Source organism: Pelobates fuscus, chromosome 1 (assembly GCF_036172605.1).
Source record: "Pelobates fuscus isolate aPelFus1 chromosome 1, aPelFus1.pri, whole genome shotgun sequence".
Lineage (NCBI taxonomy): Eukaryota > Metazoa > Chordata > Amphibia > Anura > Pelobatidae > Pelobates > Pelobates fuscus.
Window position 1 is genome coordinate 391,855,347 of NC_086317.1, and position 18,297 is coordinate 391,873,643.

General features: G+C 44.9%; 1 protein-coding gene across 1 annotated transcript in view; it reads right to left on the reverse strand.

Moving 5' to 3' along the window:
- Nucleotides 1-785: 785 nt before the first annotated feature.
- LOC134596198 (aquaporin-4-like) overlaps nt 786-18,297 on the reverse strand; it is a 40,327-nt gene continuing 22,815 nt past the window's right edge. Inside the window, exons 4-5 of the mRNA XM_063444754.1 lie at nt 4,444-4,524; nt 786-1,341 (exon numbers count right to left, since the gene is read on the reverse strand). Of these exons, the coding sequence (XP_063300824.1) occupies nt 1,135-1,341; nt 4,444-4,524 (288 nt within the window). The 3' untranslated portion in view covers nt 786-1,134. The remainder of the gene's footprint in view (nt 1,342-4,443; nt 4,525-18,297) is intronic.

Sequence of the window (18,297 nt, forward strand, 5' to 3'; positions counted from 1 at the left end):
AATGTTTTATAAAGGTTGAAAGAATAAGTGAAAAATTTAAATTGTGTATTAATTGACTAAAATTACTTTTCATTTTTACATTTGTTTTATCAGCAATTTATACACAAAATTCTCGAGTTATATGTTTATATGCTAGCTCTACTTCCCTTGCTTCAAATGCATGTTATGGTAATCCTAATGTGCTAGGTAGTTAAAGGTGTAAAGAGACACACCACTGCACAAATAAAAAAAATCACTGAACCCCCAACATGCATGCATTTAATTATGTATTTTTCCTTGGGGGTATTTTTAAAAACAGCTTGCAAAAGCTGTAGATTTCTTGTCTGATGCCTGTGCAAGCCCTCCCCTTCTAACCCTGCCCAGACTTTCTGTGGCTGTTCAATCATAGACTTCTCAATTCATTTCACTGAGAAATCTTTACAAGGCAGGTGTTCTGAGCAATTGCTGCCTCTAGAGTATAGCTCCATTGAGCTACACAAACCAGGAAGTTACAGAACCAGTTGTCTGATTGACAGCCACGGGAGTCTAACAAGGTTAATTTATAAAGTTGCCAATTTCTTGACACTCTCTTCACGTAAGCATTTCAACAAGCTAAAGTGCTTTAAGGTCTAGAGTGTCTCTTTAGGAATACATCCTGTGTAGTTTGTGAGCAAAATACAGCTGACCCTCTCTATCATACAGTGTATGATAACTCATTGTACTAACTAATGATGATAACACGTCTCCATATTTTGAACTATATTCTTTATTGTGAATGTTTTTCATTGTTTCAATATTTGCTTGTTTTACATATTTGGGGACCTTGCCCACTCTGGCCGCTTTTTGTGCTTTGCTCCTTTGTCCCTAGTAGCTTTGTGTGTCATCAAACTGTGATTATATTTTTTCTTTCTATGATCATTTCAATAAAAATTACATTGAAACAAAATGCAGTCAAAATTGCAACATAACAAATAGATATGATTACCTAGAATTTTTAAATACAATATACAAATGTGTGGGAAAACTGGGCTATGTGAAATACAAAATTCTGTTATATTCAATTGAAATGTAAATCAAACCCCACGTATTACAATGAATATGAGTTGTACATGCCCAGAAAGAGCTTGTGCACTCTGTTGTCTGCAACACATCCGGTCAAGTATGTTCCTGTTTACGATCAGATTGTCTGGTACGTGTGGCAATAGAAAGGGATGAGCGTGATACACTTGCTGTTTCCACCATTTCAATGTCCTTACAAGTTAGGCAAGCAACTAGTTTCTCTCGTGAAGCACTGGATGCGAAGAAGAACTCATAAGAGGCACCAGCCAAAAATGCACCCATCACTGGTCCAATCCAGTAGACCTAAGGGTAATGCAGTGTTAGAACACACAGCTGAAAGCAGTGAGACATTTCAAGAATTACACTGGAACATTTTAGACTAAAACAAATATGTCTAAAACACTTATATAACAGAGATTTTTCAATATACTGAGTGCATTGAAAGCATGTTAAGATAATATTGTCTGTTATGAGCTATTTCTCACTGACACATTAGGCTAAAAGTGTATTTTAAATATATGTTATATTTTGTCAGTTTACCTCCATGTGCGGTATGTGCGGTATGGATATACAAACCAATATCCTTTTTTAAAATTAAACTCACTGGTCTGTAAATGACACTTCCTCTTTCATTGACCTTTGTAAAAAATGTTGAAGCATAAGCAAAAAATACACTTGGCTCTGCTATACTTTTATGTTGTTATTATTATTACTGGTATTTATATAGCATCAGCTTTTTTCAGAGCGCTTTAGAATGTTATCAAATGGGAAGATTTAACAATAAATGAGACAAATACAAAAGCTTACAGGAACAATAGGTTGAAGAGGGCCCTGCTCAAACGAGCTTACAGTCTATGTTCAGTAGACATGTGCAATTCGTTTCGGTCCGAAATGAATTTCGGGAAATTCGGACATTTGGGTACTTCCGAATGTGGGTGGGGGCCCTAAATTAGAATAACGGGGGATGAACTATTGTCCTCCCCCGGCTCCCACCCCTGAGCGGTGGGTGGGGGCTCCAAATTAGAATGAGGGGGAGGACCTAATGTCCACCCCCTTGGCCCCCACCCCTGAGCGGTGGGTGGGGGCCCTAAATACTAATTAGGGGCAGGACCTAATGTCCTCCCCCCTGGCCCCCATCCCTGAGCGGTGGGTGGGAACCCTAAATACTAATTAGGGGGGAACCCTATGTCCTCCCCCCTGGCCCCCACCCCTGAGCGGTGGGTGGGAGCCCTATATACTAATTAGGGGGGGAACCTAGTGTCCTCCCCCCTGGCCCCCACCCCTGAGCGGTGGGTGGGAGCCCAAAATTAGAATGAGGGAGGGGACCTAATGTCCTCCCCCCCGCCCCCCACCCCTGAGCGGTGGGTGGGGGCCCTAAAAACTAATTAGGGGGGACCTAATGTCCTCCCCCTGAGCGGTGGGTGGGGGCCCTAAATTAGAATGAAGGGGGGGACCTTATGTCCTCCCCCAAGGCCCCCACCCCTGAGCGGTGGGTGGGGGCCCTAAATACTAATTAGGGGGGACCTAATGTCCTCCCCCCTGAGCTGCGGGTGGGGGCCCTAAATACTAATTAGGGAGGGAACTAATGTTCTCCCCCCTGGCCCCCACCCCTGAGTGGTGGGTGGGGGCCCTACATTAGAATGAGGGGGGGACCTAGTGTCCTCCCCCCTGGCCCCCACCCCTGAGCTGTGGGTGGGGGCCCTAAACTAGAATAAGGGGGGGGACCTAATGTCCTCCCCCCTGGGCCCCACCCCTGAGCAGTGGGTGGGGGCCCTAAACAAGAATAAGGGGGGGGATCTAATGTCCTCCCCCCTGAGCAGTGGGTGGGGGCCCTAAATGCAAATTGGGGGGGACCTAATGTCCTCCCCCCTGGCCCCCACCCCTGAGAGGCGGGTGGGGGCCCTAAATACAAATTAAACCCCCCTCCCCCCAGGTGACTAGGGGCCCCCAAAGCCCTAGTCACCCCCTCCCCAAAAAAATAAACTCCTACCTACCCCCCTCACCCTAAAAATAATGAGGGGGGACCTTTAACTAAATACCTGTAAAAATAAAAATAAACTTACTATTCGGTGTTTTCTATCTTCTAAAATCTTCTTTTTTCAGCCCTCAAAAAGGCCAAATAAAAAATCCATAATAACCGACGCAATAAAAAAAAAAAGCAAACGCAAAAAAATTTATCCATCTTCACCCGGCGAGGGCTCCGTGCAGACTGAGCTCTGCAGGGCAGGGGAAGGCTTAGTTGGTTTGAAATCCACCAATCAGAGTGCTCTGTGTCATTTTACACAGCGTGGGAAAATTCCAAAGAACTTTCCCACGCTGTGTAAAATGACACAGAGCACTCAGATTGGTGGATTTCACACCAACCAATCAGAGTGCTGTGACAGGTAAATGTAGATACTTACCTGTCAGTCTCTTCATTTACCTGTCAGAGCACTCTGATTGGATGGCTTAAACCCACCAATCAGAGTGCTCTGAGCCTAATTGCAGGGTGGGGCAAGGCTTTCTAAGCCTTGCCCCGCCCTGCAGAGCTCAGTCTGCGCGGAGCAATCGCTGGGTGAAGATGGATTTTTTTTTTGCGCTCGGTTTTTGCCGAAGTTCCGAAGTGGCGACGTTCCAAAGTGTTCAAGTGCCGAAGTCCCGAAATGACAAAGTCCCGAATTTCGGAATGCCGAACCGAGACGAAAATTTTCGCCATGCACATGCCTACTAAACAGTCATTTGATAGCTCACAGAATGTAATAGTTTTTTTTAAAACACCTAGTCGAGGCTAAAATTATGGGGATTTAGTTACAGTATATGATCATGCATTGCATAAGTCTGCCACAACACCAAAGTACCCCATTTTTGGCAGGTCATATGCTGGCAACCTAATGCCTGCACTTATAAGATTACCCACTTACTTGGAAATCCTTCCTCCTGGGTCTCTCTGCAGGTCAAGGTTAAATGGGCCCTGGAATGAGGCACCTGTGACAGGGAGGGGTACAAAATTGGGGAGTTGGCCTAGACTCCCAAATATTGGACTCCCAAAATGTTGTATGAATTGGCCCGAGCAGCAGTGTAATTTGTAATGCACAGATATTGACACACTTCTAAGTCCCAAATGCAGCCTTCCCTCAGACTATCTGTGTACTAGAATAATAATTCTGTAGTTATGTATACATTGAAATGAAAGATTTTTAGTCAAAGCTATAGCTTGGTTTGTGCAACTATAAAGTAATATCATGAAAGAAAAACTTGAATTTACAAATTTAGTAGAGTTCTTCTTTTAAGGCGTGGCAGACTACTCTGGTGCCATCTATGGCATATTGTACAACTGTAGCCTTCTTGTTTTTACCCTGATTTTATATAAAAGTACATTATCTTATTTTAGCTAGGGATTTTTACACATTTTCAAAACTCTCTCACCCAATGATTTTCCCAAATCCCTGTGACAACAGCTGGGCCTAGTGATCGGGCTGGGTTCATACTGCCACCAGAAAAATGACCCTGTGTGAAGAAAACAAGATTCGTGTAAATTATTTTTTATTTAAGAAAAACAAATCAAAACAAGTTAAATAAAGTGTATATTAAAGGAAGCTCATCTTAAAATGAAACAGCCTGGCTGAAAATTATCCTACTTTATTAATGCATTAGATGACATATGTACTAAATAAATAAAACAATATAATAAGCATTGTCCTCTTTCAAATGTCTGTATTCGCTTCAAATCCTCAGGATTTGCAGCTTTTGCATTAAGCTCTCTCAGCCATTCCTGGCCTTCATGCAATCTTAACTATCCACTGTTCTCAGACAGTTCTAAGCATATCCTACAACCCAATGCCGAACAGCAGGAGTCTGAATACTGTGAGGGATGGATGGAGACAGGAGGGAGTAGAGCTGTAAGGTGTCCCTGAATACCCTTTAATGAATATGCACAGCCAGCCCTGTGCCACGCTTTTTATTTTATTTTTTTATATATTTTTTCTGTGCGAGAAAATTACAAGCATTTGTGGAGTGCCACAACAGCACGCATAGATTAAGTAACAATCATTCAATTAGGCACTTGGAATCTGCACATTTTTAGGTATTATGTTGTAGCAGGCTAGACACAATTTTTTTTAGGTATATAGCGAGAAGATGACACGTTAAACATGTGTCAGTAAACAATATTGAGGCAATAGGCTAAGCTTTAAATACTTTAACTGCCAACATGGGAGTGATTAGCCAAGGTGAGTATCCAGGATATGTGTGCTTGTTAAGGTATAGTAGATAAATGTTAGCTTAAACAACAGTATAGTGTTATTGCTCTCGTTTCCAGTCAAGTGGCTGGGTTTCAGACTATTCATGTATGTCCGGTTATCTAGTACTATAGGTTCTACATTATGTGTGGGTTAGCTGGACATGTGAGTGGTTAAATAAAAACGAGATCAACGACATGAACATTTCAGAAGTAAAGTGGTTAGTGTATATTGCAACTGCCTAGGTTGTGTCTACCCTTGTTTGTTTTATCGGTAACTGTGTAAGAGAGCATGTATGATGTTCGGCTCACTGTGGACGTGACCTGGTATAGTGTATGAGTTGTTTCTGTGGAGGTAGGTATAATTAACGGTGAAAGTGAGCATATAATGGGACATCAATATTTTTAACTCAACTCTATAAGGTTCGAAAAAAAATAAAGTGAACTCCTTGTATAAAACAGTTTGCGGCAGTTCTAGGAAGGCACTTCATGTTCCCATATGGCAAGTGGGTGCTGCCCATCGTTCCTGGTTAGGTGGTGACTGAGGTGTAGGTGTCAGGCGAGGGGCCTCGCGGGAGGAACGGGATGACTCTTGCTGGATCCCAATTTTCGGGTGGGCGAGTTTAGCTCGTGGGCTCTGTCTTGGGAGAGTGAGTCCTGTGGTAGGCCTAGCGACCGTAAGAGATCCGCGTGCCTTGTATCCGATGTGTGTTGGCTCCATGTTGTACTAGGAGTATTCGGTAGGGGCCGCCATCTGTAGCTGATTTTTTGTCATTGGAGAAGGGAGGTAAGAGGTCGGAGTGACCTGCGCCATACTACGGTTCCGCTGGATATGTCGGCGAAAAAGGTAAGTGCCATATTTTCCAGCTGGATGGGGGTTTTATCCCGGAGAGCTGAAAGGGACCGTGTCACGTCTAAACATTTGTTATGAAGGAACACAACTGCAGATTTCTTATAGTTTGAATATTTATTATAAAAAGTAAAAGATAATGGGACGTTAGTCCAATTCACAGGTACTGTAGCTTTAATTAGTAAACGATAACTGAAGTCCACAATTACAGGCACTGTAGTTTTAAGAAGTAAACGATAACTGAAGTCCACAATTATAGGCACTGTAGCTTTAAGTAGTAAACGATAACTGAAGTCCACAATTATATGCACTGTAGCTTTAAGTAGTAAACGATGACTGAAGCAGAAAGAGTCCTTTAGTAGTAATTAATTAGGTGATAAGAAGTTACATTAGCTGTTCCATAGACTTTAACTGAAGTAAGATAGATGCAGCTAACTGAGACAAAGTATGAGTTGAAGTTAGCTGTAACGGGTTTGTTTTAACGAAGGACTTTGGAGACAGGAAATAACAGCTTTGAGATGCAACGCTTATCACAGAGGTTTTACTTAGCTTCCGGCACATAGAACACTGGTTCCCGAGATCTCCTCAGAGGCGGTTTATCCTGAATGGTGAGAGTTCAGCTTTAGTCGTGGATGAGGAAAGGTGAAGGGAACTTGAAGTCTTCCAGTCCGGTCCGGTAACAGAGGGCTTTCACAACGATGTTGCAGCCGGTTCGTGAGTACGGAACGTAGTTCAATAATCCAGCCTCGATCAGCTGGTTCAGTCAGATTAAATAGGCAGACCGTGTCATAAAGGGGTGTGGCTAAGCTCCGTGGAACCAGGAAGTAAGAGGATACCTGTCATGGCATGAAGGGGTGCTGCCCTGCAACAGCACTGTCCCTTTAAGTGTGGGAACCAACTTAGCAGAGAAATAATTCTAGGACACGATAAATGGAGTAATAAAGAAAATGTATTAAGGCAAGCCAAAAGGATATAGATATATATAATATATACAAAACAAAATATGACAATGCCACAAATATATAAATATATACAATAACCCAATATATACAATAGAGCAGGCAGAGTCCACGATAGTCCTAGGCAAAGGTAAAGGCTTAGTCAGGTTAGTGCAGCCACCAAGTACAAAATGAACATCAAGGGGCAAAGTCCTAAGCAGGTCACACAGAAATAATGCAGCAAGGTCAGAATCACTGGAGAAGGAGTCTAGACAGGAACACTGCAGGCGAACACTGGAACAGGAGGCACAGGACACAGGACTGTTATGGTACTTTTTGCAGTAAACCAAAATGTTTAAATGTCTATCTGTTCCTGTCCAAATCAATAAAATAAATTGCGTATATACGCTGAAGTAATTAAGTCTGACACACAAGGTTCAGGTTAAAATAACTTCGAGAAAATTTATTGGCAAGTGATTAAAAAGCGGACACGCAGGTCCTTTTAAGAGACATTTTACGTCATCATTGCTTATTAGAATATCAGTAAATAAACATCATTAATTGGATTAATTGTCAAGTGTCGGGATTAGTGTCCACCTATCAATATTATTAATTGGCTCAAAAGACTAAGTGGTTAATCCCGTGTCCACCCACCAAGAGGTGGGATTGTTCTGGACACGGGTGGGGGACAAGGGGTCTTGAGCGTCATTTTACACGGTCGGTGATCTCAGGCCTCGTGGCCAGGTGCAAGGTCTCTTATGAATAGAACATTTCATTACTACTGTGTTCGCATGGCCTTCAAATTATACTTTGTTGCAAATCTAAGGAAAAGTCAGCAATTCCTGTGTTAATCATATCTTTATAGAAAATACAGTCTTTGTTCTATTGTATTAGATGTGCTGGGAAATTCTGTCATGTAAGGTGATTTTAAAATGAACAAGTTAGGTTATGAGGACAAAATGGAGGATTGAAGAAGTCAGGTTAGGGGGACAAAATGGAGGATTGTCACAGTATAAAGTTAAAATGGAGTTAGTGCAATAATTGAATACAAATACAATAAGGTTTTTTAAATAATCCCACATCAGTCCCCCCTATGAAATGTTAGATTCTAAGAGAGAAAACTTTATTAAGTTAGTACCAGGAAGACGTGTTAACCCAAAGGCACAGAAACCCCGTGGCCGCTAGCTAGGTGTTAATGCAAAGTGCAAGGCTGTCCCTAGATCTGACCCTAATAGCTAATTCATCCGTCAGTATGGCTCTCGAACACTTCACACCCAAGGGTATCCCATGGCAGCTAACCCACCACTTCTCCACATGGGGCCTTTACCATTCACTGACAGATGCTGTCCCTGAGCTAGTCCCTTCCTAGAATTCCTGCACTTTATCAACAAAAGGGATTGTTTGCAGCGGCAGACAGGGTGAGTTGATGTCTTGGAAATCTTGGCCATCAACTTCAAGATGGGCGAAAGTGGGTGCCGCTTGGTCAACAGTCTTCAGGAGGGATTTTCTCAGACATGGGAGAATACAACAAAAGAGAAGAGCAAAGAGAAAAAGAAAAATTAGTATAGCCATACCAATATGCATTAAAGCCTTTTGCCATCCCGTCATCCAGCCAAACCATCTTTCCCAGGGATCTTGTATCCCAGAATTCCTTTTCAACTCTATAGACAGGTCATTTAATTTTTCTATGGCTAATGTAACTTTACCATTAGGGCCTGTGTTTTCTGGGATATAGGTACAACATGTCAAGGTGTCGGGCAAAATTTTACAAACCCCTCCTTTTTCGGCTAAGATCATATCTAGGGCCATTCTATTCTGGAAAGCCATTTGGGATGTGGCCTGCAATTGTTCGGCCAATCCCTGGAGGGCGTCTCTGGTATAATTAACAAAACGCTGTTGATTATAATAAATGTAGTTTATCCAATTTAAATTCTTGTTTGTGGTAACTATGGCAAAAAGTGATTCAAATCCTGCAGCAACTTCATCTCTCGCTTTAAATTCATTGGGCACCCCCCTAGGCACCCCAATGGCATCAATATAAACATGAGGATCAAAACTTCCTTTTACTGGGGCGTCACGCTTAACCTTAGTGTGCCTGGACTCATGGGTGACGAGGTGTGTGTCAGAGATGATATGTATAGGCATAATAGCTTTAGCCAAAGTACACTCCCCCCACCATTCCTTGTCCATTCTGGATCTTAGCTGTAAATCCCCACACAACCAGTAGATATCCCCTAATGACCTGGTGTGAAACTGCAACAAGTTCATAGAGACACTCCTGTAGGTAGCACAATACCCCTTAGAGAAGTTACCCAAGAATTTACCAATTCCATCATAATTAGCATAACAAGTGTAATTACCTTTATACACGGTAATACCATCTGGGGGTTTGACATCCTTGGTTAGGAGAGGATACTCCTTTGTCCATGCAATACATATGGACCTGTTAAAATCATAGTGATAGGCAAAAAGGCTTAAAACACATTCCTCTATATCTACTGGCAGGATTAGAGGTACAGTACCCAGGTGAGGCCGGGCACCACCACACACATAGCATGCAGTCTTATTATGCTTATTAGCATTATATTTCATCCATTCTAACCATAAATTTACATCATTAAAACCTGTTTCAGCGGCCATGGTATCTTCAAAGGTGGGGTTAGCAATGGCCATCATGTCTTGAAAGGTCTGGATGTGAGGTTTTAATGGGTTAGGGACCATATGGGTGGCCCCTTGCCACTCAGAAGAGTTGCACATATCTTTTAAGAAGAAATGCCCTAATTTACGGTAGGAACCCTTTTTCCAATACATTCCCATCACATACTGGTCTGCATCCGTTGGGCTTGGATGCTCAATGTTAAGGATTAATTTCATTGGTGTACCCCCCCCAGGCTTTCTCAAAGTCATTCTCTGGAGAAGGGATCTACCTTGATCATCTACTTTAGATAAGGCACTTTTTGGCTTGTAACCCCAGGCAGGCCCGGCATTCCATCCCGCCGCCCCCCAATGATTACAATTGTGCCCCCATTGCTTGTCAACTACACAAACATATGGATCTTTTGAATGAGGGATATCTCTGTAAATACTCTGGATTTGTGATGTGGGGAACGGGCATTCTACAATATCACAATAGTCAAAGGTGTAAGTAGCCACATGGGTGCATGATGAATTGTACCAGAAGGTATACCCACTAATATCTTTGGTGATGGCTACTTGTTGGGCCTTTATGAGGCTGATTAAGGAGAAGATGTGCCAGAGGTACATGCTTGTGCGGTATCTGCTTCCTCTGGGGCAGGAGATTTCTTGCAGTGGGAAGCGTGGATCCAATTTGGCCTACCGGCCAGTTTGACGGAAGTTGCGGTAATCAGGAGAACTTGGAATGGACCGTCAAATCTTGGTTCCAGGGTATTTTTCCGCACAAACTTCTTGACCAGAACCCAATCTCCGGGGAGCAGGTTATGGGCACCTGTATCCAATTCGGGATCTGGAATTGAAGAGAAAACTTGGGCATGTATTTTGTTTAAGGCACTTGCAAGTTCAGTTACATAATCTACTAAAACATCTGATTGGAGCTGTAACTGCTGCGGATAATAACAACCTAGTCTGGGTGCTGTCCCAAATAGAATCTCATATGGGGACAGTGAATGCTTCCCTCTAGGTGTGTGCCTAACACTAAATAAAGCTATTGACAGGCTTTCTGGCCAGGGCATCTTTGTTTCTTGTGACATTTTTAACATTCTGGCCTTTAGAGTGCCATTCATGCGCTCTACTTTACCACTACTTTGTGGGTGGTAAGGGGTGTGGAAGGCTAAGGTCACCCCTAGAGCAGTCCAAATTTCTTTAGTCACTGTTGCTGTAAAGGCTGGGCCTTGATCACTTTCAATGACTTCTGGGAGTCCGAACCTACATACTATCTCTGTAAGTAGGCGTCTTGCGGTTGTTTTCGCAGTGATATTGGCCACTGGGTAGGCCTCTGGCCATCCTGAGAACATGTCCACTATGACTAGTGCATATTCATGGGGCCCACTCTTGGGCATCTGGATGTGGTCAATTTGAATTCGCTGGAAGGGGTACATGGGCTTTGCCAGGTGTTTTGCAGGCACCTTGATTGGTCTTCCTGGATTGCATTTTGCACAAATGACACAGGCCTTACAGAAGCTGCTGATCAATGTTGTGATTCCGGGTGCTTCATAATACTTCTGTATGAGGGCGGCCATTAATTCCTTTGACAAGTGTGCAGGCCCATGTGCCCATTGGACAACTGCTGGATATAAATTTTTGGGGAGACAGAATTTGAAGTTGTTGTAATATACTCCGTCCTTTTGGACAGCTCCTTTCTTTTTCCATTTCTGGATTTCTTCAGGAGTGACTGCAGCTTGCTGTTCTCGCAAAATTCGCAAATCAGTAGGAAGAGTTTGCAGAGCAAAAATAGGGACTTCTTCTTCTTCTTCTTGTCCGGACATGTCTTCATCCACTTCCTGCAAATCCCTGGCTGCTAGCTTAGCAGCCTGATCAGCCAAATGGTTGCCCATTGCTTCATCTGTATCCAACTTCCCATGGGCCTTTACCTTCAAGACGGCCACTTCTTTAGGGAGTAGGAGGGCATCCATTAGCTCCTTGATTGCAGTACTATGCTTGACTGGCGTACCGGCGGTGGTAAGAAATCCTCTTGTCTTCCAGATTAGGCCGAAGTCATGTGCCACGCCTAGAGCATATCTTGAATCTGTATAGATATTGGCACGTTTTCCTTCGGAAATTTTGCATGCTGAAGTCAGAGCCTGTAATTCAGCTTCTTGCGCAGACATTGCTGGTGGTAAGGATGATGATTTGATAACTTCATCTGTTGTGGTTACGGCATATCCTGTATGGTATCTTCCTTCTTCATCAGCATATCTTGAACCGTCCACAAACAGGGTAAAATCCGGATCTGGTAATGGATTCTCGTGCACGGTTGGTAGGTGCACTGTCTCCATTTTCATCTGTTCAAAACAGTCATGAGGTGTTTCGGGGTCATAATCATTCACTATGACCAGATCTTGAAATTCTTTTTCTAGGAAGTGGCGTGGCCATGCTTCCAGAAGGTCAGTTGTTGGGTATTTGACAATACCATTTTCCTGTAGCTGTTCTTCATCCATGGTGGCCCATAACTTTGCCATGGGCCCAAGATCATTCCATGACTTTGTCTTCAATTTGGTAACAGGAATATGTGGGATAGCAGTATCCCAATGGCGGTAGAGGTAGTTAAGTTGTTGAGGTAGTTGGACCAAGACCATGCTATTGCCTTCAGAGTCACAATAGAAATCTTGAGCAGTGAGCTTAACATCAGTCCAATGGTAGAGCTCATCTTCATAGCAAGGCTCGGGAGTAATGTCTGGTTTGTACCACATGGTACAGAAGGCGTGATCTGGGCCTTCACAGAGAGGCTTTTCACCTTCATAAAATGTCAAATGTGGATGCATGACTTTCTTGATACATCCACAAAGCAGGTAAATGTAGGTTTCATCTGTGATAAATCCATAATAGATACCCCCCTCAGGGAGTGGAAGAAGAGTGGATGGGTTAAGAACTTGACATCTTTGGATGGAAATGTTGTCAGGTAGAAGAAGATGGCACTGGAGGCGTAGGTGTCTGGCTGGAGACACGTGCTTGAGCTGGACTTGGTTGATGATGGCAGAAATGTCATGAGGGGCCAAAACAACCAGGGGGTGGCCAAGGACCAGGTCTGAGGTTCTTTCTATGAGCTCTCTTGCAGCAAAAACAGCCCTGAGACAGGAAGGAGTCCCTCTGGCCACAATGTCCAGTTGACATGAGAAATATCCAATAGGCCTCTGGCGGCCTCTTAAGTCATTAGTTTGGGTGAGAACTCCTGTTGCGTGGCCTTGTCTTTCAGAGACAAATAATTTGAAAGGTTTGGAGTAATCAGGTAGGCCCAAGGCAGGAGCAGAAGCAATGGCACGCTTGAGAGCATTGAAATTGTCCAGAGCTTCATTAGTTAAACAGAAAGGGTCAGACTTAAGTGCGTCATAGAGGGGTTGCATGAGCAGGGAGGCTTCTGGGATCCATGCTCTGCAGTAGGAAATGAGGCCTAGGAAGGCATGGAGAGATTTTGAAGTTCTTGGAGTTGGAATATCCAGTACGGCTCTTACCCGGTCCCGGGTAAGATGTCTGGTACCTTGAGATAGGCAATGTCCAAGGAAAATTACTGAGGGTTGGCAGAACTGTAGCTTGATGAGTGAAGCTTTGCATCCTTGTTCTGCCAAATAACAAAGCAGGCTAATTGAGCACTTTTCAGTAGTGGGTATATCATCTCCACAGAGCAGCAAATCATCCACATACTGAAGCAGAACAACTTCTGGGTGCTCGGCTTGCCATGGGTCAAGGATGGTGGCCATGGCCTTTGCAAATTGACTTGGTGAATTTTGTGCCCCTTGGGGCATGACAGTCCAGGTATACTGTTGCATCTCATGGGTGAAAGCAAACAGGTATTGGCAGGATGGGTCCAGTGGAACACTGAAAAAGGCATTTGCTAGGTCAATGACTGTGAAAAATTTTGCAGATGGTGGGACTCCAGAGAGCAGAGTATGGGGATTTGGTACAAGAGGGGTGTCCAGGACGGTAGCTTCATTAACAGCACGGAGATCCTGAACCATCCTGTACTTCTCTGGCTCACCCTTTGGAGTTTTCTTTTTCACAGGGAATAATGGGGTGTTGCATTCAGATTTGCATTTCACTAGGGCACCCTTCTCCAAGAGTGCCTTGATGTGGGTAGAAATGGCAGCAGCCTGTGCTGGTTTTAATGGATATTGTGGTTTTCTTGGTAATTTAGCCCCTGGAATAAGCTTTACCACCACAGGGGGAACATTTAGGTGACCTATGTCCTCTGGGCCTGAGGACCATAACTTGGCGGGCACCTGTGTTTTTAATGCCTCTGGGAAATTGGACCTTAATTCTGCTGCTTTCTCACGGGGCTTTTCTAAATGCAGCATTAGAGGCAAGGAGCACAAGGCTGAGGTGTCTGATTCAGATAGAGGTGTGGACATTTCTACCTGCCCATCCGGGGTGAAGGTAATGGATGCTTGCAGGCGTGAGAGAACATCAGCACCTAACAGGTTAATTGGGCATGTGGAGGATACCACAAAGCGAGCTAGCAGGCTGGAGCCAACTCGGAGTGGAGCTGTTAAAGGGCTATGTCTTGGCTGGCCATCCACTCCGACACAAGAGACATCAATATTTGACAGAAAGGATGGATCTGGCAGGTCTTGTTCACGGAGAACACTACGGGCTGCACCTGTGTCAACTAGAAAGGTGGTAGGGTGGCCTTCAATGGGCAAAGTCACTGTGGCAAGTGGCCCCCCTTTATCCCCTGTAGACACTGCCATTACAGGGGTTACAGACACAGGCTTGCCAATTTCCTAATCATCGGGTTCCTCAATTATCGGAACCTCTTTTTCGGCCTTAGGGGCTGGGGCAGGCCTGGATGGCTTTCTTGGCTCCCTCTTGGGTTCTGGACAGTCACTTTTAAAATGTCCCTTGGCTTTACAATTAAAGCAGAAACCATCCTCTGGTCTGGTGCCCCTGGGGACAGGGGTACTGCGTGATACCATAAGAGGGGCAGAGCTTGGCCTTCTGGGGGTCTGGGCAGATTCTAAGCCCCTAGCAACTAAAAGTAGGGTATCCAGGGGAACAACCTTATATTCAGGGCGTGCAGCAATGATTCCCTTGCGTATAGAGTCCTTAACACCTTGGACAAACGCACCTGACAGCATTTGTGAATGAATTTTGTCAGTAAGATCAAACCCCAAATCTGTAAACATTTGATACAGTCTTGCATGAAACCTTTCCACTGATTCTCCTTTATCTTGAATAACATCAGTAAGGCCAGCAGCCTGATCTGCAAGTTTGTCCTTAGCCCATTCTTTTAATTGGGTGCAAAAAGTTACTCCAGAGGGGTAATCAACATCACTGTTGAGCTGATCTGTACTGAGGTGTCGGGCCATACTTGGCCAATATGCATCCCCTGCTTTAATAGCACAAATGCTCAATAGATCACGCCATGCGGCTGAATAAGTCTTTTGAATTTGAACTATCCCTCGGTAGAAGGGCATGGGCTGCTTTTCTGGGTCCGGGAGTGATTTCATCAGAGCACTAGCTTGAGTGGGGTTAAAAGCTACATATTTAGGAGGGGCCTGTTCTCCCCGACCCTTGTGGCCGAAGGGATCATCGATAGAACGATGAGATGGGGCTCCCGCAGCAAGTTCCGATGAGACATGGGACACCCTGTCCATCTCGTCATCATCGAATTCTATGATATTGACTCTTCTACGCGGTGCAGGTCCCGCGTGAGGTGAAAGGGTCGGTGGCTGGGAATGAGCCCCAGATGCAGGGGTGGCTAGCGAGTCGTAACCTGGGGACAGGTAGTCGCCGGGAATTACTGGCATCAGGGCTGAACTGGGAGCCGCCATATTGGAGGCGGGGAAAGGAGTTGCTTCAGGATTAAGGGAAGGAGCGGCGGCCATATTTGATATGGGCACTTCCGGGGTAGATTGGGCCGGACTGGGCATGACCGGAACCTGGGGAGTGGCTTGGGGAAAGGGAGGGTAACCGGGGTAGGGCAGGGCCATGGGATATGGGATGGGGTAGGGCCAGGCAGGGGAGGGCAAAAGAGTAGGGTGGGCAGGTACGGTTAAGGAGGTAGGATATTGGACTGGGGCGGAGCTGGTTATCGGAGGAGACAGGACAGGATTAGTAGGGATGGATGCAGAAAGAGGAGTCGTAGCATGGGAGGGAGGGGTAGTTAGCTGGACGGGTGCTGATGGAAGGGGATTAACCATAGAGAGGGATTGCAGGGAGGAGGCGGCAGATGAGATGTTAGGATTAGGCATGGAAGGAAGCGTGGGGATGGCTGAGGATGATGGGACCGTTAGAGAAAGGGAAGGGGTAAAGAAAGATCCATCAGAATTCAGGACCGGGCAGACAGGGGAGGTGATGGGATGGGATTCGGGAGGATCGGGAGTGGGGAACATAGTCAGCTGGCTATCACCTATGGCTGACTGAACCTTGGGGACGGACATCCCCTGGGCGCCATTTTGGGGCGCTGGCTGAGGGTAAACCCCAGCAACACAATTTTTATGATACACAAACAATTTTACACCTTTGTGATTTACTTCTTCCTCAACCCAACCTTCTAACTGAATAGCCTTCGCTACTCTGTACCATGCTTCAGCAGTCTTTAATAAACCATTATCTGTAAGCTTGCCTTTCATTTCTGCTAGTAACTTGCGCCAACTTTCTGGTTGCAATCTCCCACATGTCGGTACAGCAATTTTACATACTTTTGCAATCTTTTCAACACCTTTAACCATCTCTTCACCCTCTCTGTTCTCTACCAAATCACATGCTAACCAGCCCTTGCTGGGCTTATCTAAATCCTGTCCCATAGTCCCTTTACCCCTATACCAGCGTCCTAGATATAGAGAGAGAGAGGGAAATTTGAACAAGAACGTCTACAATGCTCGACTGCCACCCGAGAATCGTGGGACTTTCTCAGGTGCGTCTTCCCAAAACGTAGACTAGTCACTGAATCCGCCTACCCGGGGTGGTAGACACGGATTGGAGCGAGGTGAGAAGTGTGTGACCAATCACTTCTCTTTTAAGAGGAATGGGAGTGGATAGTATAATAATATAGAAAGTGTAGAAAAGATGAAAGGCAAGGAAAAATCCTTAGAGACAGACACAGGAGTACATGAGACTCCTCATTAAACAACCAAGACAACAATACAGTTGAAATACAGTGCATGCATCACAGTTCAAATAAAATCAACAGTAATTCCTTTCCTTTACTCGTGTGCTTACTCCAAAGTCACCTCCCTCAATCCCGTAGTATCTTACTACCAACGGCCAAGGATAACAGCTAACACCGGTCCGAAATCCATATGCCTCCCTCGTCACAGCAGCCCACTAATGGTGTCTGCGCTACCCTCACCCTTGTAGTGCCCCTATAAAAACCCACTTTATAAGTCCCACTACTCCGTGGTGATGAAGACAGCAATGCCTGCCCGAATTCACACACCACAAAATAAAAATTGGAATAGCTCCAGCTCAGCGCTCAAAGCTGGAGGGTACCACCACTCTGCAAGCAGAGTAACGTGCACAGAGAAGCTAGCAAGGCTATCAAAGTGACACAAGAAGGATCCCCAGGAAACTATGAGTCTACACAATCTCCACAGATCCAACACACCTCTTTTTCCCTACAGCCCCAGCCACGAGGCTCCTAAAAGAGTTAAACAGGAAAAGATGACCCCCAGGAACACATCCACAGGTCAACCCCCCTTTTTCCCTACAACCACAGCACCGTGGTTCCTAAAAGGGGTAAAACAGGCAACAGAAGACCCAGGCAAATCCCCTCAGGTCCACCCCCCTTTATCCCAAAAAGGGGAAAACAAGCAAGACGGAACCCCAGGCAAATCCCCTGCAGGTCCACCCCCCCTTTATCTCAAAATGGGGAAACAGGCAAACAATTCAAACACAATTCAAACACACCCAGGCAACAGATAGACTAAAATGCAGGTAAACAAATGAGTAACGAGACACCGGGCAAGATATTACCTGTCTTTGATGTCCTCCCGGGAAGCAGTCACAGACACGTGGACGGGTCAATCAAAGGGGCCGGAACGTACCGGTGGCTCTGCAGACGTCTCTACCGTGTATCTGGAGGTGATCAATCTCCCTTCCTTCCCCCTGGATTCCTCCGTCCACCCTTGTCTTCCTTAGGACGGCTCACCGGCCGGACATAGCCCGATGCCCCACGTTGGGCGCCAAGTTGTTATGGTACTTTTTGCAGTAAACCAAAATGTTTAAATGTCTATCTGTTCCTGTCCAAATCAATAAAATAAATTGCGTATATACGCTGAAGTAATTAAGTCTGACACACAAGGTTCAGGTTAAAATAACTTCGAGAAAATTTATTGGCAAGTGATTAAAAAGCGGACACGCAGGTCCTTTTAAGAGACATTTTACGTCATCATTGCTTATTAGAATATCAGTAAATAAACATCATTAATTGGATTAATTGTCAAGTGTCGGGATTAGTGTCCACCTATCAATATTATTAATTGGCTCAAAAGACTAAGTGGTTAATCCCGTGTCCACCCACCAAGAGGTGGGATTGTTCTGGACACGGGTGGGGGACAAGGGGTCTTGAGCGTCATTTTACACGGTCGGTGATCTCAGGCCTCGTGGCCAGGTGCAAGGTCTCT